At 42.3% G+C, this 23,312-nt stretch overlaps 1 protein-coding gene across 2 annotated transcripts in view; it reads right to left on the bottom strand.

Annotated features, from left to right (window-relative positions):
* Positions 1-20,567, bottom strand: part of DHRS12 (dehydrogenase/reductase 12) — a 29,106-nt gene extending 8,539 nt beyond the window's left edge. Inside the window, exons 1-5 of one of the 2 annotated variants that reach the window (XM_065862083.2) lie at positions 20,373-20,567; positions 19,750-19,883; positions 16,169-16,251; positions 11,332-11,424; positions 9,777-9,858 (exon numbers count right to left, since the gene is read on the bottom strand). In XM_065862083.2, coding sequence (XP_065718155.2) covers positions 9,777-9,858; positions 11,332-11,424; positions 16,169-16,251; positions 19,750-19,883; positions 20,373-20,479 — 499 coding nt within the window. In that variant the 5' untranslated portion in view covers positions 20,480-20,567. The remainder of the gene's footprint in view (positions 1-9,776; positions 9,859-11,331; positions 11,425-16,168; positions 16,252-19,749; positions 19,884-20,372) is intronic. The other variant, XM_065862134.2, reaches the window with a different exon arrangement.
* Positions 20,568-23,312: the final 2,745 nt, after the last annotated feature.

Here is a 23,312-nt window from a genome sequence, read left to right as displayed (position 1 = left end):
ATTAACTTTTCTTTTTAAAAAGGCTCTCTTCTCTCTCCACCCCCTGTCACAACATCTCTTTATCTCTGAAGTTTTATCTGCATTTAATCATTTTCTTACCTGCAATACACCTATTCAACTTGTTCTGGTCTGCAATGCTGCATAATTCTCCAAAGGCACATCAGTTATTTTATACACTTTTATGTTTATTGTACCTACAGAGCAAACTGATCACTACATTCCAGCCATGACTGTGAAAGAGAAATGGCTCAGGTATGGGTTTCTGTGTGGGAGAGGCAATGTCAGTGAGGAAAAAGAGAATGCATTTCCACTTCATGTGTGGCATATATACATGTACATATGCCAGGTCATGAACAAGAGAAGGAAACTGTGCTTCACATTGTGTATCTTGGACCCTTGCATATGCACTTAAAACAACCATTTTTACCTTCTCACTGTGAAATCAAAGTACCCCAACACTTCTGACTTGCGTTGCACACAAAAACTGCCTCTTCAATCGCCAGCATGACTACTACAGAAGATATGGAACCCTTGGGGACAAAAACATTGATGTTGCATGCCCAAGGCTAAGCCAAGATTATGTGGGGAAACGAAACTCTGTCCTTCCTCACTTTAATCACGTTCATTTAGCATAAGATTTGTACACACCACACAAATATATTCCATTACAGCTGTCACCATGAGTAGCAAAGTTTGTTATTCAAAACATTGTTCAAGTGCTGGTGTGTTTGGTTCAGACACACCTAGTGATGTTTCACCCGCTCGAGTGCAACACAGGGATTTTTGTTTATTTCTTAAGAGATCTTTTTCCCCTTTTAAACTGTATTTAAAGAAAATGTTTAATTCAAAATTAATCTAGCACTATTTAGTCTAGCGTTTCTTTGTTGAGTATAATACTTCCCTCTTGTCTCTTCACGAATGGCTCTAGTTCAAAAATTCTGTGTCAGTGATAAACATATTTTTCTCCATGAGCTACCAAGGCCATGTTTTCCACTAGACATGAAGACTCCAGCATGTGTCTTTATAACCTCTCTTCCACAGAGGCAATGAGATCACTCAGTTAAAATACAGCATGTTTATAAACACGCTACCAAAATCAAATGTGTTACATGCCTGGTGAACAAACTGTTCATTTCCCCCGTCAGTCAGAGCATTCTTCATTTTCTCTATATAATCAGAGGGACACCCATATGCACACAATATATTTAAAACCCTGGCAAATCAAACTAAGCGAATGCACATCAGATGAGTAAATGCAGCCCGTCTTCAGCAGAAAACGCAAGCAAAGGCAGTTGCCAGTGAATAACGAGAGCCTGTATGTCTCCCCCAATAGCGGCGGGGAGACTGAACGATGACATCATTAGCACAAGAACTACCGTTGATTGTCACAGGAGACTGCCACGAGGTAAAAAAACAGAAAAAAAAATCACTTCAGTACAAGCTGGGAGTCTGGATTAAATTTCCATTTGCTATGGATTCTTCAAATGCAAAATAACATCACGTCTTGGTTAAATATGCTGCGTTTCCTAAAGGCAGAGCTGCAATGCACCAGCTAAGAGGACGCTGGATTTTACTGTTCTGCAGAGTAATTTACACTTATAAGGGGCTTCATGTTGGTTTGTTAATTCTAAAGGGATGCTAAGATGAATGCATTAACATTGCCTCATTAACAACTGGGGTTTGTTTTGTTTTCCAGCTGGATGAGAAAAATGTTCAATGCCAAAAATCCTGCTTGCTCATAGCAACTACAGCTTGTCAGAAGTTTATGTGCTTATTTAAAACCACAAACTAACTGCAAATCCAGCATCTCATCTCTTCCTCAAGTTTATTAAGAATTCAGTTAAATCCCACAGAGACAGAGCATTCAGTCTTTTAGCCCCACAAAACCATTTGCTCATTTGCTTTGAGACAGCATGTAAAAAGACCAGTTTTGATCTCAGCTTCCTATGGTAAGCACTAGTATCTCAAAACACACACAGATGCGACACATCAGACGTTACAAGTGAAGCATTTAATTTCTCCCACTACTAAATATTTCACCAACTATTGTCCCTGTTTAAAGTGTCTGAACACAAACTTCTTAGTACTTTCACAAATATACTCAGATATGAAACATTCTTATTTGCATGGGCTGGTCTGTCAGGCAGATTAATTGGAATACCTTATCAATAAGGTATATTGCTGATTGGAATACACCATCAACAATTGAAACCTCCATGTTTTTATTGAGGTAAAAGCCAGCATGTAGTTTGCTAGATACCTTTGAACAAATAGGAACAACACAAAGTGCAGCTGGTCTAGAGGTCTGGCACAGCCACATACCCCATGGCCTGTGTTTGGCCAAGCACAGTTGTACTGCAGCATGCAGTAGCACAGAGATGAATTTCTAAGTCAAAGGGGAGGAAGCCACAAAGGACTACGTTGCCTGCCACAGTCCTTATAAAAACATGAACTGCATGAACAGAATAAAAAACAAAGAAGGAAAATTTTATTTGTAGTTAAAGAAAATTTGCAAGGACAACTAAGACTGATTTGGTAGAAGAAACTACATACCCCTCTCCCCCCACTTAAGGAAATCAAGACAACATCCAAATTGTATATCCTTTGTCATACAATTGATTATTAATACAAATGTACTGAACATCTGCCTTTCCAAAATGAACACTTCAGCATTCTGGTATACTTCTTTGACACAAAAATCGTTTTTGTCTGTTAAAGGAGAAATGTGCTTTCCACAGAGCTTAGTTAAAAATGGTAAAGCATATCAACATGATTAATGCTTAATTACCACTGTGTTCAAACTGTGCAGATCTTTTGAAGTCACTTTTTTTTTTAAATTATTGTTTAAAAGACCAAGAGAGAACACAAAGGCACATGGAGGGAAAAGCGATGATCAGCAGTGAAGTGCCTGGCACTGCAAGCATTAAGCATTGGGTACGTTGGTGATCCTGCCCCTCCTCTGAGAGGACCTTCAGGATTCTGCCAAAAAAACAAAGACAGACTTTTTTTTTCCTGGAAAAAAACCAAAAAAAAACCAAAAAAAAACCTGCCAATACTCCTGGGGGTATTCTGGAGAAAGCTTGTCCTTGTTTCAAGCAGATACTCTGCAAGTGGAGATGCTCAGCCTTGAGGTCGCCACGTTTCCCAGTGCCTGCTTCCCAGCAGCTGTACCCAGGGCAGAGGAGGAGCTGAGTGCCCTCTGGGACACATGGCAACTGGGAGCAGGACGTTTCTGTCTGAGTAGCTCTCCCGGACTACTTTGAATTACTGACATGGTGGAAACTCAAGCAGCAGCCTCTCTCTTTCTCACCCCAGCAGGAAGGGAGCAATGAGCACACCTACAAGGCCTGAAATCTTGGCTCTCACTGCTATAAAGGTGGAAAAAAAGAAACACACACATTTTTTGCAGGAAAACAGTATACAACACTTCCCTTTGAAAAGAGCATTTGCTGTGCCATGCCAGAATCCAGCAGGATGAGTTCAAGAAGCAGAAGGAATAGGGAAGGGGGTGAGTAAGCATCTCGTCCATCACCCACGCACGCGGGATTTCATCTTGCCCTCACTGAACTCTGTGGAGGTGAATAGCTGACTGGAGAAACCTACTGGACAAGCTACATCCCTGTTCCATGTTTGAGACAGTATTTGCTCGTCGTGTTTTTGCCAGTTAAAGAGGCTCCTGGGATTGATGCACAATTTCTTTTAACGATAAACATCCTCTGAACATTTGTTTTTCTTTGGAAAAACTCCTGCAAGTTTTATGTCTTGAAGCTGGGCTCACATAATAGCAAATCATGTATAATACCATGTAATTATAACCTTCCTATAAGGACCCAGCTACTCCAGCATTACACATCATTCAACCAACTCTATTGTATGGTAGATCAGAGAGCGTGGGTTGTCAGTCTGTGCATTACACATGGTAATTCCAGTAAAAGCGATGAGCATGGCACTTAATGAGAAGACACTTTGCTCATACACAGTCCCTCCCAAGTGCTGATCATGTTAATGTTTAAGTTTCATGTTTACTTGCTCAAAAAACAAAAACAAAACCAAAAAAAACCCTCTAATTGAATCACCATGCATTCCCTTGTGGCCTATTGTGTAACTGCACCACTTGTTCTGAGATTTTCTCAATTTCTCAATTTAGCTAAGTAATCTGATATGGTGTCCTAATTAGCAACTCCCATTTTTAATTCCTACAGTGAACTCCTCGGTCGACCTGTATGAGCAGTAATTCACTATTTCACAATCACAGAGTGAAACCTCAATTACGCAAGTGCCAAAAAATAAGGAGCTGTTAGGGAGATTTAAAAAAATAATAAAAAAACCCAACTATTCGTATACCAAGTTGTTTAAAAGACTACTACTACAAAAAAAAGAAATTAGTCTGTCTGTTTCATGAATTCTTACATAAAATGAGGCTACCTTTCACGTGACCTGAAGTAGAAGCTGAAGGAACTCTATGGAAAAGCCTATGGTTAGGTCTAGCAAGAAGGTAACTCTGCACATTCTTGCAGCAGTTGGTTCACCATGGATCTCACCATCTCCACCACAATGTAACCAAAGTGAAAGCTATCCCTGTGCAAGGAACAGAAGCTTACAGTTTATTAGACACTGGTCTTCATTCCCACATAAGGCTACAGATCTTTCTGTACTAGAACATTAAACTAAGCAAAACATAGAATAGCCCTAACAGAAAATATAAACACACACTGTGGAGGCATATTTCCAAAATGCTGGTATTATAACTCAGCCTTAGCCTGCCAAAACCTGGAAGACTCCTTAGGATTTGTATACTTCAGACTTGGAAATCAACAGGATATCACATATAACAATAGCACATGAACACAGACTCCTCCCTGCTTCACAGGTTTAAAGTGACTGCAAAACCTGTACTTTAAAACCGATTTATAAGGACAATTATGGTTTCAGCAGAAGTCACATTGTAAAGCCACTGCCCATTTGTAACATCAAATTAATTGATGATGCAATTATTGCAGACCCAAGTGTCTTGGTGGATTCTAGAACAGTTTTTGCTTGATGTTCTATCTGGCAATTAGTGGTAAATTGTTGGTGAGGTTTGTAATCTGCTAACATTCAGACAAGGGCAGGCAGCCAGCACCACACTCAGTGAAGTTTTCCATCTGCCTGAGCTTTGCAGTATTATTAGGAACAGCGTTATTTCAACTGTGAAAAGAGTGGGAACAAAAAAAAAAAAAGTTTTATTGTACAGATTTCAATGGTTCATTCATCTGGTAAAAATCAGTTAAATTGGCTTGCTTTCCTTATGTCCAAGTCTTTAAAAAGAAGAACAAACTGACATTCTTCCTTGACCTGGTTATCTTTCAAGCCTTCAACGTATGCCGTTCCAAGTAAGAGACATCCCTGAGCCTATTTCCTGAGCACAAGATCAAGAATGAAGATTTTAGTGTGCTGTCTCTGTGGGTCAATTCCTCCACACTAGCAATAACTGAAAGTGTATGGGAAGAGCTAATGAACATGAGAGACAAAACAAAGGTTCATTTTTCCATTGAATTACAGAGCTCAGCTCAATAAGGGTTCTTCAGTGGTTTAGGAACCTAGACTTCAGCATAGCTAGTGGACGTGCAACTATATTCGACTTCATCCTTTCACGTAGTCTCAAAGCTCTTTAGAAAGAAAATTAATATCATAGTTTCCTTTTCACAGGTAAGGTTGTCTTGCCAAACATTAAGCACTGACCTTACGGCAGACTGACAGCTGGTCTCCAAGCTGCCTGACTTCCAAGTAGTTCAGAGCACAAGCCAACAGGCAACACTGGCTTGTGTGAACCACCAGTTAGATACAGTTTATGTGTAGGGAAGAGACTGACAAATATTCATACAGGTTGGGCAAATTGTCATAGATGGACTGTACTGCTACCGTGGTAGAAAAGCACCTTATTTCCCCTGGCCCTACGCCTTCTTGCACAGAGACTAAATGTATGTGGCTATATTATTAAAACATGAGAGTACATTAGACTGCAGAAAAGATGCATGCTGGGAGCATCATTTATTTATCTCCAAGTGGGTTTTGCATCCCCTTGGCTGCTAAGTAGCAATAAAAATGTAACATATATGCCATTTTTCCATGTCAAGTAAGAAGATGTGTTGACTAAAAGAAAAGTGAGGCAGGCTATAAAATAGAGGAACAAGGATTGTTTCAGCTATATGTCTAGTGCTTCAGTAAAAACATGCTGCTGTTGCCTCCACTTGCCTATCAATGCTGACAGTTTTTTCTTCCAAAATGACTGAATACTGCCAGTTCGAATAGTCTTTGTTGGGAGTTGTACTAAAGCTAGTAAAATAAAATTAGATTTTTTTTAAAACCAGTGTTGACTCAGAAGTCTGCAAGTCTCATCAGCAGAAATGACTGCTTGTTGCTGCCCAGCTCCTGCCTAGAAGCCCGAGTACAAGGCCAGCCCACAGGAGGATACAAAAGGGCAACAACAGACAATAAATCTGCCCATCAGGATCAGCAGCTCCTCAGGAAATCTGCCCATGTTACCCCACACCAGTCACCCACTTCCACACCAAAGGTGTGATTCAATCAGCAATGTGCCATTTCAAATTCATGTCTGGCAAGCACTCCTACATTACAGCCTAAGTGCTCCACAGCTATTCTGCTCTCTGCACCTTCACTGAGCTCCAGCGACCACAGCAATAACCCTTGGAGATCTAACAGGGGAAAAAAAGGTAAGATATTTCATGTGACAGCAGTAACAGAACCACAAGTAGCCATACAGTGTTTGTGTCTGACCCCATTTTAAGGATGCCAGGCACAGATACAGCTGCCACTGCCTGCTCAAGGCAGTTCACAGTTTGAACTTGAACACTAAACAAACCATACAAAGCCTGAACTATCAATCTGTACTTTGCATTTTCATGACCTTCATCCACCTGTAAATTCTGACACCACCAGAGAAGACTCTGTACCTCCTATTTTGGTGAGCTGTCCTCAATGAGCCAGTCAGTGGGGGTTTCACAGGAAAGGAGGCTGACTTTGTATTCTAACCAGTATTATTTTTGTATGTATTCATCTTATCTACCAAAGGACATATGCATTCATTTTTGCCTCACATATGTCCAATAAAAGATCACATAATCATAGAACAGATCTATAGAGTCATTTAGTTTGGAAAGGATCCTTAAGATCGAGTCCAACCATTAACCAATATATTTATATAATACCAATGCTAATATATACCAACATATTTATATATAGCCTACTTTAGTAGGCTTTCACAAATGAGATTATCAATTAGAACTGAACATCCATTAAGCAAAATATCAAAAATCAGACTAACAAGTCAGACAAGAGGAAAATATTCCTAGCCTGGATTTAAAAGCTCCACAGCATTTTAGACACCTAGATGAGCAATCCTACAACTTACATAAACGTTAATCAGATGTCAGATACAGAATTCAAAGACTGCTCTGCATTTAAGGCATATTATACTTCAGGGTCTCGCATTCTTATTTACAACCTACACACTCCTTTACTAGACCAAAGCCAAGATCCAGGGTAGAAACAGTCAAAGAAGGATGGAAGGAATGTGAAGATCTGAAAAAAAATGTTAATGTAATTCCATATTATTTCTGCAGAAATCAGGTAGTCATGAGTTACTGTTTCCATGCTGCTGACGAGAGGGACAACTGCAGATTTTCAAAACAGGGGCCTTGAGCCCATGTCACCCTTCAGGCTTCGGCTTTTCTGGGGCAAAAGGCAGGGAGGGGAATTTAGTTTTTTCCTCTCAGACCACATTCTAATTTAGAGCCAACCTACATATCAGCCACACTTAATTTAGCCAAGGTTTTCTCTTCAAACCTATAATCACAGATAATTACCAATAAGAAGTAACATCTCCAGAGTAAAGCATGCCCAAAGGTACCCAGTGCTTAGGGAAATGACTTAACACACATCTACTCTGATATGCATTTCCTCCATACAGTTTTCTCCTGCTATCACTCCAACAGGCATTATTTTTTTATTCCATTTCTGACTCTGAAAGAAAAAAACCCTGCACTGTTGATAGCACTGGTCTTCCATGTGTGCCTGACTTGCAAGCACAGAAGCTTTGTCTTGCACAGATGGCCTATTCCAGCTCAACCATGTCCCACTCTGTTCTAAAAGCTTCAAAATTTAATCCTTATTGTTGCCTAGAGAAAACCAGTCTAAGCAAACAACTCAGTTCTTGTTAGAATCGCACAGAAGTTGGTCAATAGAGAACGACTTACCTGTGATACGTGCAATCATCTCCTTAACCTTCTTACACAGTCACACAGCAAGTGATACACAAAGATCTACACATAACACTCATAAAAAATAATACAGACATTTTCCTAGTTTGCTACAATTATAATTCAGCTTCCTCTACTATATACATGCAGCTATATCTCTCTAGTAAGGCTGACTAACAACTGGGAAAGCAGAACTTCTTGCTTCTATTTGTGTGATAAAATCTAATTCAAGTGATGCACTAGTACAGTTCCTCAGCAATAAATTTCCTCAGTGTTTGAAACTAAAGCAAAACATGCTTTCATGTTCAGACTGTTGTATTGTTTCACTCTGCTTCTCTCTGGAAGAGCTGCACCTTTGCACATTGCTGGATTTTTGTTTGAAAGACCACAAGAGGGTTAAACTAATTTCAGGTGAATACATTTCTCAAGGTAGAAGTTCTTGTACTTCTGCAACCATGGGAAATCCGACAGCAAAATAAAATTAATTTTGAATTTTGACCATGAGAAACAGATGAATGTTGGCAGAAGATTAATTTGAAGAAAATTAAGTTATGCCTTTATACTTTAATTAATTCTCAGTTTAATGTAGTCAGACTTGCAGAAAAAAACAAGCTGTATGCACCACATCATCTAAGCACGAGACATATATACCACTAAGAGTTAGTTTTCACAAGTAAATAGGAGTTAAGGAAGCAACGCAGGAAAAAGGACAAGAATAAAACCCAACAATGGTTTCCGGGCTGTATTAGTTCTAAAAATGCCTGATCTTTATAGCCTAAGCTTCCCTCTTCCTCATTGCAGATATTACTGAACCGGAGGAAAACACAGAAACAAAGCATTACCGCTGCTCCTTACTGTGTCACTTCTGAATATAATAAAGACAATCTCACGGGAAAGCCACCCATCTTGCATGGAAGCAAAGGGAAAACAGAGTGCCAGGACTGTTTGTTGGTGCAAACATTACATCTCTCTTCACAAGAGCTGCAGCTTTTAGCCTAAGACTTGCCCAGTCACTTGACTGGATGTTCCATCTGTTCGAGCATGTCCAGGGCACAATATAAGGCACAGTTGTCCTACCCAGTACATCTGTCACACCAAACAGGGCTGTTCAAGCCTACTGAAGCACTTGAATGTCTTCTAAAATATCTGAATGTGCTCCAAGCTCCATCCAAGCCACAGAAGCACACTTATTACAAAGACAGTATCATGAGCAGCACTGCTTGGAACAAAGTTTCCTAGCAAATTTCAGAACCAATTTGATTAAATGTTATCTGCATTTGTCCACTGCTGCTATGACAAATAAAGGCACTGATATAAGAACAACTGAAAAATGGACACATCAAAAAAATGACACTCCAAACAAGCTGTAGTATTTATTCTTTTTCTTTTCTGCTTCCCTGGCATAGCAAAAGTGTGATCCCTCTTGGAGCACAAATATACACCTCCTGAACCCAGCTGTAAAAACATGCTTCTGTAACCAAAATAACTATATTTCAGAACTAAGGCTTCAATACTTACCTAATGTATTTGTTGCAAAGTTTTTTTCAAGTCCATCTTCAGTTAATTCTCTGTTATTCACCATACATCCTGCATTATTGATCTGTAAGACAACTCTTGTAAACAAAAATCATCTACAAAAATATCTACAAACAAAACCAGTCATGCAAGCAGTCCCTGATAGTTTGCTCTTCTCTGACACTGCAACACAAAGGTACAAACTGTTTCCATAAACCACATAATTCCAAGTCATATACTCTGTTATTGATCATAAGTTTTTCAGAAAATAAAGGATCTTCAGAGAAATGGCTCACCACATATGTATTACTCTAATAGTCAATGGTCCTCTTCATGCCTTCCTGCATGTTTTTAAACTCTTTTCTCACAGAAAATAATATGCACATTGTAGAGCCAGTATTAGAACATACAAACACAGTGCAGCTTGTTAGCCTCATTTGAGACATCACACTGATCCCACATCATCTGTGCTATGTGGTGATGTATTCTCTGTTGGAGGTTTCTGTACTGGTGAAAATTGACTAAGGGAAGCTGTACAACACGGTAGAATAGTCTGCAGGCACCTCCACGCTCATCAAATTAAATGAATTAGCTCCAAACTCAGCAGCACTTCAGCCAGGCCACTGGGTTAGCCACGAGAGGAGCAGAGCTAACTGGCAGAGGTGCATCACACTGACTCTGTGCCCTGGTTGTCGGGACCTCAGCTTTTCTCTGTCTGGCAATCCTGCACAGATACCCCTACCTGATGCACACTCTGCTAAAACAGCACTGTAGCACAGAGCACTGTAAGGCAGAACCTCATGAAAATTCAAAAGCTTGTTGTGCGTAGCCAGCATATTCTCAGACACACTTCTTTCTCTGCCTTACCTTCCAGAAGAAGCTCAAGCTTTCCTTTCCCACGTCAAAAAGAGATCTGTCCCTACATACCTCCCTGCTCCTTCACTGCCACTCCTCACAAGCAATTTTCCCATTTCTATCAGAATTTCAGCATCTAGTAAGCACTAAAACAACTGCTCCAGGTGTCTCAGTTTTAGTACAATGCCCAGAGCAAATTTGCACTGCTAAGTAAAGGGGAGAGAGAACTGAGCCCCTTACCATCCATGTTGCCCAACTGCTAGCTCCCTCCCTGGCTCAGTTTTAGACTGCTCTAACTAGACTTTCTATAAAAATATAATCTTTAAGAGGGACTAGCTCAAAGCAAGTGTAATCTGCCCTTGGGAGGAGGCATCAGTCCCTGTCTTATTCTGTTTAGCTGAACATGCATAGCCTGATATACAACCTAAAGGCCACAGTGTTTGCATGGTAAGAACCTCAAAAGATGCAGCTAAAAAAATTACTGCATTTCTTTTTTTTTTTTTTTTTTTTTTTAATGTCATATCTGTGTATGTGAACTGAGACTAGACAAGGGCAAACAGATTATGGAGACTACCACAGAAACACCAGGAGAAAATTAAGCAGAGAACTGTGGGTCAACTTGTAAAATCTAGACTACCCGTTGGACAAGTTCAGAGGCCATACACTTCAAAGACAGACATATGATTTAATTATGCCAACTTACCAACACATGTAATTTATGTTCATTTTTGAAATTTTCAGCAAACTTCCAGATTTCCTTGGGATTAGATATATCCACAATATGCAAGAAGATATTCTAAAGGAAAAAAAAAAAGTAACTTACAGCAGGTATCAGGGTGGTTCAAGTGCTTCATGAGTACCAGGACCTGTGATCATTGAGCTGCCCTGGCCCTCTGAAAAAGGCTCAATCTACTTCATTCACTACATCAGGCAGTCTGTAGCAGACACTCACCATGACATCATCCACACGGATCTGACCTCTGTGCCTTACCCATAAGCTCTCAACTGGCTCATAACCCATTTCAGAGCAAAGCGCCATGCATTCAAACCACTCCTTTGCACAGAACACAACTCCTTCTCCTTGTCTTCCCAGATTGCCCTTCTAAGAGGGCCTGTATGCCTCCATTCCAGCACTGCAGTCATGCCAACTGCATCTCTCTAATGCCAGTGAGATCACAGCTGTGCAACCATGTATGGATTTCTGTTTGTTTCCTATGGTACTTGTATTCACATACTGGCATCTGAGATGGATTCCTGGTCATGTCGCTTTCACATGAAAACTGTGAGACCCTCCTCCATTTTGCTGTTCCCTAGACATATACTCATCCCCATGACCCCACTGCTCTTCTGGGTTTGGTCACTATTTCCCAGTGAAACCAGTTTAAAGCACTCCTCACTAGCTTAGCAAACCTGTTGGCAAAGATACTCTTGCTCTGCTTTGTTATCACTGCTCAGCTGTGTTCATTTCTCAGAGAAGGTCAAAGAGGTCATAAGGCCAAAGATAAAGTGACACCAGGTGCTGACCTGCAGAGTGCACATGCTCCTACCTAAGCCCTTCCCTTTCACTGCCCGGATTTAGGAGAGCACTGCTTCAGCCTCCATGCTCTCCACTCTCTGTAAGCACTCTTGATGAATTCAAGGTCTCACCTCACAATGTCACGGGTACCCACGTGGCTGGGCAACAACAGGTACCAGTCTGAGGTCCAGATGAACCTCAGCAGACTCTCCACAATACCCTAGATCTGAGTCCCCAGCAAGCAACAAAGCTCTCAAGACATCAAGCCAAGCCTGCAGACGAGTGCCTCCACCTCCCACAGGAGGGCGTCTCCAGCCATTATCACCCACCACTTCCTCCCAGTGCCAACAACCGTTCTGGCTCCAACACCTGCCCTGAGAGAGCTTGTTCTTCCTTATCTGTTACCATGGCACTATACTTATCCTATCAATGCACATCTGCAGACAGAGAACCAACCTGCCTTCTGTTGCCAGCAGTCACAAGCTTCCAGTCTTCCCCATCTTGTGAGTCTCTATCCCCCAGTCGTTTGAGCGTAGCTTCTAGCTGTCCCTCCTTCCATGCAACGTAGGGTTTGCGCTCTTCTACTCTGTGCAAAGACTCTGTCAATTTCCCATTTCTGCTTCCTACAGCTACCTAGCCTGCTCACCTCCTGCCATTGCTTTACCTGGCAGCCCAGCACTTTGACTGCAGCAGAACCCAAGAGATGATGCTCTACCACCATGCTCTGCCCCAGGCTCAGGGAGAAATAACAGTCACTCCCAAGTAGCCAAAGATCTGCCCCATAATTCCTCTGGAGCTCTGTCTGAGCCAGATTCCCATGTGCTGGGCACAGCCATTCTAACCAGGGCAGAAGACCACACTGTCAGGTGCATCGCTGTGCCCACTCTAGCTGTCTCAGAGTGACAGGTGACTTCTGCATCCCCTTCCACGCTAACCACTGCATGAACGGCTAAGTCCCTGTTAGCCACTCCTTGTCACAACAGTCTCGCAACATTTTGAAATACTATGGCCAGGAACGTGGATGCAACAGAATTTTAAAAAAATAAATAAATTTAAAAGGAAAAGCTTGACATGAGAGCCAAGTTTTAATTTTCTAAACCACTAAAGCTAGAAATACTTCCTCTCTTCAAGACATCAAAAACATTTTTACTGTTTGTTACAGGCAATTCTCTTGCTTTTTGCAAATTTGTGTTCCACCTAGTACAAGCACAGTGGCATTTATCAGCATACAAAAGGAATGTCAACTCCTACTCTTCTCCTAGATGGCACTTAGTCTCAAAGACACACCACAGACAGTCTTATGACGTACCCCAGGAAAAGGCAGTTTTAAAATAATTATGCAGAGGATGTGTTCTCATGCAAAACAACAAATAATCATTAAAGGGCCACCTCTCTTTCCAAGCTGTTTCTTTATATAGTCATTATACAAACAAATGAGATAAGTGAAGAAGCTGAGAAAATTATAATGCATTACTCCCTGCCTGTAATTGTGCTTCCCTGAAGATAAAAAAACCCATATGACTTTTTCTTTCCAGCCATTGGATTTCAGCTCCTTAGTTGACTTAGGTCAGAATTTTCTCATCACAATGTTCATTTCTGACCAAAAACCTGACACTGCTCTACTGTTTCCTAACCGGGTACATCTCTAAAAGCTTTCTACTTTTAAAGTTACTACCATTATCTACTGGAACAGAAGAACTAAAGACTTTTGGGCAGATGTTCTATATTACAAGTGCTTTCAGAGACTGAAAAAGATCTAAATCAACCCTTATCTGCTGACTGCAACACTGGCCCAGAAAAAGGACCCACAGGCCTATTCCCTATAAAAGTCCTCAATGGTAACAAAGCAATTTTCAAAGTGAGAACTAACATCCGTGACTAGATCTACTTTAACAGATCAGGAGAACTTCCCAGTTTCCACGTCCAGATGCAGGTGCCTGCCAAACAGGAACTCCATTTCAGCACTGAACTCTGGCACATGTTGCTATGGAAGATGGAAAAAAAAAATAAAAATCTTTGCCATATACTACAACAGGATCTCTATCCAGATGATCAAGAAGAGCAAGCTGAGTCTTGATACAGCTTGTCAAGTTGCAGATAAAGCATTTTATTACCTCCCTGCATTGCTTCTGAACGAGTATTTATAAAGAAGGATGTTCATGTGGACTTCTTATTAAAATGACTCTTCCCTGTACAGTCACATGTCCCATGGGGCCTCTCGTAGAGCTCGTTAACACTTCACTGAATGCTGCTTTCTGTACGAGTGCCTTGTCCCCAGGGTCATGAACTAGCTCTGCGGTGCCCGCCTACTCTTTCACGGTTAGACAAATACAGGTCTGCAGCCTACCAAAAAGTGGGAATGCAGTAAATGTGCTGCTTTTAGAGGAAGAATGTTATTTGCCTCAAGTTTTGTTTCACCAAATGACAGAAAACAACAGGAAGGAACCTTCAGAGGTCATTGAACTCGCCCATCTTCCCAGGCTGACCGCAATTGGAAAAGGAGGTAACACAGATAATCACCAGTCTTACTATAGCTGTGGGATAACACAGTTATAGACAGATGGAAAGTGTTTGTTTCTACATATGGACTGATCTAATTCACCTCCATTAAAGAACTGAAGTGTAATGCTAGTTGTGTCGCACTAGGGAGCTGAAACCAAAGACCAGAAATTTAGTCAATATGGTATCTATCTCTACCCATAAAAAGTCTTCATAATTTTTGATCCACATTAAAAACTATTTCTGGAATCAAAACACTGTGTTCAAGAGCCAAGTCACTATTTAAAAATGAATACAGCTCTCCATCCAAGTGTAATGGGTTAACCCCAACAGGCAGTTAAGCCCCACACAACCACTCGTTCACTCCCTTCCCAGTGAGATGGGGGAGAGAATCACAAGGGTAGAATAGACAAAACTTGTGGGCCAAGGTAAAGATAGTTCAAAGAGTGAAGCAGAGCTGCATGTGAAAACAAAGCAAAAGAAGGAATTCAATCACTGCTTCCAATTGTCAGGCAGGTATTCAGCAATCCCCAGGAAAGCAGGCTTCATCACTTGCAACAGTGACTGGAAAGCAAATCACCATAACTGCAAGTGCACCCCCTTGTTCCTTCTTCTCCCAGCTTTTATTGCTGAGCATGACATCATATGGTACATGATGCCCCTTTTGTCAGCTGGGGTCAGCTGTCCCAGTGTGTCCCCTCACAACTTCTTGTGCAACCCCCAGTCCATGGGGTGGTGGGGCATGAGAACCAGAAAAGATCTTGATGCTGTGCGAGCACTATTTACCTATAACTAAAACATGGGTTGGTAACCCTGTTTTGGTCAAAAAACTAAACCATAGCACCACAGGAGCCACTACGAAGAAAATTAACTCTACCCCAGACAAAACCAATACACCAAGAGAGAAAGACAATGTACTTCTCCATACACATACCTGCCTCAATAATTAGCAAAAGCAACAGTGACAGCTATAGGAGTATACTGTAGAGTGATATATGCAAAAGCAAAAAGAATCTGTAACAGAAGAGAGGAGATACGGAAGAGATGCTATGAGAAAAGGAGATGAAAAAGTCTGTAGAGCATGGAACTGGGACAACACATAGGACTTCAGAGAGCAGCCAACCTTAGCAAATCAAGAGCATGTTATTCAAACACATAAAACTTCCAACTTCAACACTGTAAACTCATAAATGTTGTTGCAAGAGTGTTGCAACTCATTAACTTTTAAGAGCCTCAGCTACATAGTTACGAATAAAAAGTAGGACATCACAAAACATATCAACAACTAACATTAAATAAAACAGCAGGCTGCTGGTGAGGTTATTAAACACAGAAAATATTGCCTAGTGAAATTAAATCACTTCAAACCAAATGGATGACAGACTACTAGACGTTTGCATGTCCAAGTGAAAATACTATTAAAAACACAACAGCAAAATGACAAAACAGAATATCTCAGAGCCTCTAAGGTCTTTAATATTAACAGTATTTCTAAGAGTAAACAAAAGACCAAATATCAACTCACCTGATTGCCTGTTTCTGTCACTATTTCTCCTTTGGCAGCCTCAGCCCGTTCCTTATTTCGGCAAACCAGATGAACCGTGCCACCTGGTGGATTTCCACAAGAAACACATTGGATAATTAATTACTAAAAGTGCTTGGGGAGGCAGTAGCAAAGAGGGAGGGTCAGGAAGCGATGTGCAATTTACAGTTCTGTCTGGGGTTAGTTTTTGATACATTCAAATGAAACAAAAAATGTTTTGTAGTTGCATTCCAGTTTGTGGGAAATCTATAGCCTGCTAATAGCAGTGGCAATACTGGTTAGATGGTCACCGAGACATCACAGGAGCTTCCCAGCAGGCAGAATGTTCCTGAGCTGTCCACAGCCAACAATCCCATTTCCCTGCTGCCAAGAGCTGAGTTGTGGCCTTTCACTGGTGCTGCTGAAGGTCTGTGGAGGTCTCAGGGCTCCCATTACACTTGCTGATGAGCAGAGAGCTGGTTAAGGGCATAGCACCGCGTAGCAGCTTCACCAGCTTTGGGCCATTCCTAGGGAAAAATTCCCCACAAAAGGCTCAGAGCCAACAGTACTCTCAGGCATACTGGACACACCAAGAATCTCAACAGAGTCTGCCAAAGAGCCGAGGTAAACAAAATGTTCAGGACACAACTAGTGGATGTACTGAGAAAGCTTGAAGATTTCTGGTTGGCTCTGGTCACTGTGAAGGCAGAAAGGAGGGAGAAAGTATCATGCTCTGAGTCCCCAAGCAAGGTTCTGTGGATGGAGACAGCCACTGCAGTCTAGGCACTCTCTGATCAAACCATAACTGTGAAGTTTGCACATCATGTTTGGTATTGATAGAATACCAGGGCTACACTGGAAATTGAAGTCAAAGCGTCTGTATCATAAACGCTTCTTTTGGCACATGCCTTAAAAAGTTCAGTAAAGGGCTTCAACAACACAAGGGACTGGAATGGCTCTGTGAAAAGGAAATTAAAATGCAACATTTAAGAATTCTTCTCAGCAGTGGGAGAACTGACAAGGACCGTGGTCACAGCTTGGCAGGCTCAGGTTAGATATTAAGAAAAAAGTTTTCACTTTTCTCAAGAAGCTGCATAATTTCCATCCTTGTGGGTTTCAAGATCCAGAGAGACAAAGCAAAGGCTGGTTTGATCTAATGCTGGCAACAGTCTTGCTTCAAGTGGGATGCTGGACAAGATGACCTCTAGATGTTCCTTCCAACCAACTTTTCTACAAAAGGAATATGCAGGGCAAGGCTCCTCTCAAAGGCCTAGACACTTACCATGACCTCATAACTTCGCTACATTAAAAAGAGCCTTCAAAAAGAGGATTAAAGTACAGGTAGGCATAATTATTTTTTATTTTTATGCTTTGTATTCTCTGATCATTACAAGTAATGTCTTAATCTCAGTCACAGTAGCACCTGCATTCTTTACTTTTACCTACTGTTAAAGGTGTTTTAGGGGTTGCTTGCAGTCCACCCCCAGAAGGCTCAAGCAATGTAATCCTGAAGGAGTGATAACAGAAACAACAGTGCCAGGTCACTCTTCTAGTTGCAGATCCTAAATGCAAGGCACCAAGTCTACCCTAGGGATAGAGCAATCAAACACTGCACAGCCCAGCATGGAGTCCAGTAATGAAATCTTCCTTCTATGAAAGATGTTTTCACACTGACCACCATTACAGCAAGTAAACTTGGCATGCAGCTGGTGCAGGTAAGAAGCCTCAAGGTACTAATGAGAATTTCTAACAGGGTGTGATTCCTCTACTGCACTGCCAGAGTTGGTTATGTTACTTCTAGCAAGTGCAAAACCACAGTGGAACAACTCCCGAATCTGGGATAATCACACAAATGACACTAACCAACATTTAATAAAGTTTCATCTTCAGTTTGTGTTACACATATGCCATGCATGGAAGGGACCATGCCAGACAGGCATGGATATATAAAGACCAGAATGAAATACAGTCTTTGCTCCAGGAAAAGTAGATTTCATGAGTGAGAGAAAAGACAATCAGAAGGGACAGTGTCCAATGCTCATCTCTGGACATTCTCACAATGACTGCAAGCTTCACTGCACAAGAGAGCTTTAATTACAGACCTTAAGGCAATCAAGGATATGCATTTGCAGACATTTAAAAAGCTCTTCCCAAAGCACAGGGGACAGCACAAGTAATGCGTGCAGATAAAACTAAATACATGGAAGAAGCAGCTGGTCTTCAGGCTGACAAGGAACATAGTCTACAGAGGAAAACATTCAGTAAAAACAGAGGTGGGATTTAAGAGCTTTGAATACGAACTTTTTTCTTTCTGTTAAGGACAGAGGGAAGTTTTGGTGTGACCTATGGGCTAGAGAAATTGTCATCAAGACTGTTATTATTTACAAAGATCTGATGTACTTGAAGGTAAAGCAAATGTAGCTTGGTTATTCTTTAGCTGAGTCTGAACTCCTTGTTTTCTTGTCATAGTATACTTGAAGAGTTTCAACTAGAAGCCAGAGCACCAACAGCTGACATTAAGTTTTGGACTTGCACATGCAAGGATGGGATCAGGAAGACACTGTTAAGTTATTTTAACTTCATAGCCACAGCAACAATCACTCAAGGTATCAGACCTGAGCCCAAGGATGAGCCCAAGGTAGTTCTTGGGGCCCCTAATACTAGACATGGTGACCAGATCCTTTGCAGTTCCACTCAGCTTGACAGCCTATCATAGCATATCCATTTGTGAGCAGAACAGTCACCAGTCAAGGCAATACTTACATAAGGCTGTTAAGCATAATGGCAGTAGTGGGAACCTAAAATCAATCACATACTGCCACTGAATGGGATCTTTAACCCAATGGCTTTTTGATGCTAATAATTTTGAATTAATTTAACCGAGCTGCCACTTTCCTTCTTAAGATCATTACAAAAACGTAAGTAGGCAAAGAGAGAGCAAAGCCACAATCTCTTCCCTTTTATTCTACTTGCCAAAACTCCTGTCACTCTTGCACAACTGGAATTACTTTGTCAACTCTGAAAGGCTTTAGGTTTATCCTTCCACAGTAGCCAGTTCCAGTTCACATCATCTCCTTGCTTACAGCAAGCAACAGGAAAAAAAAAAAATTATTGCTTGTAATCACATAAAAGACACAAACTTGAGGTTATTTCTAAGATCAAGCACAACTACATTGCTACTGTCATACTCCCTCAGCTTAGCACAGCCAACTGTTTTTCTTCGTTACATCATAAATTTGCAAGTTCTGCAAAATAGTTCAAATTCAGCCAGGCTCATATTTGTACCAAATCAGCCTTAAGCAGACCCTGATCTGTCACTAACATCCTCCGATGCCACTGTAACACAGTTGTGGTTAACATACACTTGAGAAACACTTCACCGATCCTCTCCACCAATTTTGTTTCATTATTCTGGTTTTCACACTAGTGATTGTGCTTAAACCTGCAACCCACGCTAACAGCCCTGTAAAATAACACACCAGACCCCTCGTCCCGGGAAGCTGTGTCTTTGTGTTCGTGCTGGAAGGCCAAACCTGCCTCCTTCCATCTTCCCCGCATAGACTCCTCACCGCAGCCCCGCTCACCTCTCCTCGCTACCTCCATGGCCGCAGCCTTGCCAATCCCACTGTTCGCACCCGTGACCAGAAACGATCTTCCAGCCACGTTCACCTCCACATCGGCTGGATCAAAGTGCTTGGAAGCAGACTCGTAGCCGCTCCTGAGTGAATCAGAGACACCTGTGAGAAACTAGAAGAGCGTATTTCCAAAAAAACCACTCTCTCCTCATGGCTCCACATATGCTGAACATCCCCCTCTCCCCATTACTCTCCATAGTTGTGGGACCGGTGACACTGTGATAAGCAGTATGACAACAATTCGAGGCATTTTGCCCCACATGGCCCAGACTTTGTCACTCGGGAGGTGACCAGGCAGTGGCACCACAGCCACCCCATGACAGCTGCCCAGGGTGGGCACAGGCAGCGCCGTCTGGCAGCTCCCACAGATATGGCCCTGAAATTCGTTTGCTCTGGAAGGAGTGCAGAGGCTTCGATTAAAAACGATTTTAAACCCCTCGAGCTAGCGAAACGCGCCGCGGACCCCGCGAACGCCCCGAAGCGCCCCCAGCCGGACCCAGCGCGCCGCGCCCCGCCCTTCCGCAGATCCCGCTGCCGCCTCACAGCCGCCCGGGGAAGGCGGCCGGCCGTACCTCGTGTACTCCCGCAGCCCCTTCACGAACCACACGGCGTTGCGGTACCAGGACATGGTGTTGCTACCGCCGCCACAACGGTGTCGGCCCCGCCCCTGCCCTTGCATAAGGCTCCCGGTCCAGCCCTGCCCGCCCGCCGTTAGGTAAGGGCTGGGGCAACCCCGCCCTGCCCGCCGCCGCCATGACGGGCTGGCAGCACGGCTGCTGTGGGGGGAGGCGTGTGTCTGTTTGGGGAGCTGGGTCCCTCTCCTCCTCCACAGCGACTGTAGGGTACAGAATCACAGAATGTTAGGGATTAGAAGGGGCCTCGAAAGATCATCTAGTCCAGTCCCCCCGCCGGAGCAGGAACACCCAGATGAGGTTACACAGGAAGGCGTCCAGGCGGGTTTTGAATGTCTGCAGAGAAGGAGACTCCACAGCCTCCCTGGGCAGCCCTTTCCAGTGCTCTGTCACCCTCAGTGTGAAGAAGTTTCTTCTCAAATTTAAATGAAACTTCTTGTGTTCCAGTTTATACCCATTGTGCCTTGTCTTATTGTTGGTTGTCAACAAGAAGAGCCTGGCTCCATCCCCATGACACTCACTCAGGCTGTTTTTTTCTTATCTCTTCTGTTTTCCCCCTCTTATGGTATGTCTCCAGCCAGGTGCTGTGGCAATCGCTGCATTTCGCCCCTCGCCACTGTGGGGGCAGTTGCTGAGACCTGGCTGCACCAGTGAATGCCCCGTCTGTGGCAGAGGAAGGAGGGAGAGCTTTCTGGGGTCCTTGCTGGGGACAAGGGCTGTTGTCAGCCAGGCCAAGGCTGGAAATGGTGTGTCAGGTTTGGGCAATGAGGAGCTGCACTACTGTGGTACAAAACTGGGCCTGCGTCCTCCACTTGCCCTGCTCTGGAAAGCTGTCAAAGGGCAGCTGCTGCACAAACATGAACAGCTGTGTTGTGCCACACCAAACAGCATTTTATGTGACAAACAAACCCACAAAACTCCAGGCTCCTACGTATGGAGCTAACTATACCAGTAGGAAAGGATACACTGGTGGTTGTTGCATAGAGGGACTGAAATTTAAAATGTGTTTTCAGTTCTTCTGGTGTGTGCATTGGAGCTATGAAGCCCAAGAGGATCACTTGGAGTTGCACATCTGGACAGCCCATGTTAGCCATAAGGAAGTTGTCACTATAATTGTGTTTTAAAGCACATTAAAGGACTGTGCCCCTACAAAGTTCAGTGAGCAAGGTAGATAAATTAATGTATTTTATGTGGTATGCAGGACCACATGCAGAGAAGCTACTTTGAGAACCCTATCTAAGATTTCAAGAGCTTAAATTACCGGTTTTCAATAGCAGAGACAGGAGAAATAGGAAAATTCTGTCTTTTTTGAGCATGTATGGTTGCCTGATACTTCTTTTTCTAAATCTTTTCACTCTGGCAAAGGCCTCATACTGAAGTCTGCCACTTTCTCAGCATGTTGTGAGCATTAGGCTCTCACACAAAAGGTACTTCCCACCATGAAGTTAAAACTTTTGAACTCAGCACTGTCCACTTGTAGTAGGTATTGTGTAAGAAACAAGATCTTTCAGAGGGCAAAAATATACATTTTCACTCTGATATTTTCTTCCCTGCAGAGATGATCCAGCTACATGTCATATCTTTGCACCAAAGATGCTTGTTCTTATTAAAACAGTTGAAATAATTTATTTAAAATCAGCATCCTGAGTCATTTTAACTGATTTTGTTCTTGGAAATGGCTAGGAGTTTTTGACTGAAATGTTCCTAAACGACTCATCCTGATTCTGATGCTCAAAATGGAGACTTCTGGCCCAGAAAGGAACAGCTTGGCGATAGTGTGAGTGGCAGAAAGTTATTTCCTATAATGGAAAATGAGTGGCAGCCTGAACTACAGGTACATACTATGATGTCTGTAAGTATACCATTTTGAGCTATGTGGAAATAGTTTTGTAAGCATCACATACAATACACAATTAGCAACCAAAACTGTACAACCTAGGCTGCTATAGTGGTGTTAGATGGTCACAGTTGCTTTGAACAGAGCAGGTTTTGGGCTCATGCACGTCTTACGTACAGGCTGAAATAATGACACCTCTTCCTACTTTCAGTCACTTGCCCAGCTAGCCCTTCAGCTTCTCTCTTTCCCTCACAGTCTGTACAAGTCTGCCTGGTTCCTCTCCTCAAACACTGGCTCAGGAAAAACATAGAGCAGGGAAAAAAACAGAGTTATGTGATCAGGCCTGCTGTTATGGATATCCACACAGAAAACTGCAGTGCTGCCCCACATTTTTATGCTACTTAAGAGGATGTCTCACCTTGAGCTTTGTAACCCTCAGTGCATCTCAGTGTGCTGTTGGGACAACAATAATGTTCCATGGTTGCTTACCCCACAGAATTACCTGCAATCTTTAGAGGAAATATTGTTTCAATTTGAGAAACATTAACAAACCCCAAACAAAAACCCTGTGGAAGTTCCTGTGAGTACACACAATAAGCCAGGTTGTGCTTTATTCCCTTGTCATTTCTTTGTTTACCATGTTTACTTCTCAAGCACTGAGACTATGGCTTAATACAAGCAAAACTGGATGATGGCTCTGATTTGTTCTGTTTGTAGTTTCAGTCTATGTTCTCGTAGATTGGGGTGTACATTCCTGCAGACCTCTGAAAGTAAATGGGGAGTATGCAGATAACACAGGACTCCTTGCAGGCTAAACCATTTGGACTGTAATCAGCAAATGCTGGATGGTGCAGCCCTGAGGTACTAACTGATGTGAGTCTGCATGGCAGACGCTGTCCATGAGTCAAACACAAAAACATATTACAGCAGCCAGACAGTGGGAGCAGCTCATAATATTTTGGAGTTTAAACAGTAATGGGCAATTACAACATTTTACTCTTATTAACATTAGAGAAGATATGCTTGTTAAGAACACATTTTAA

The sequence above is a fragment of the Patagioenas fasciata genome, chromosome 1 (genome assembly GCF_037038585.1).
Source record: "Patagioenas fasciata isolate bPatFas1 chromosome 1, bPatFas1.hap1, whole genome shotgun sequence".
NCBI lineage: Eukaryota > Metazoa > Chordata > Aves > Columbiformes > Columbidae > Patagioenas > Patagioenas fasciata.
The sequence above is the reverse complement of the archived record's forward strand: the minus strand, read 5'-3'. Positions and strand labels throughout refer to the sequence as shown.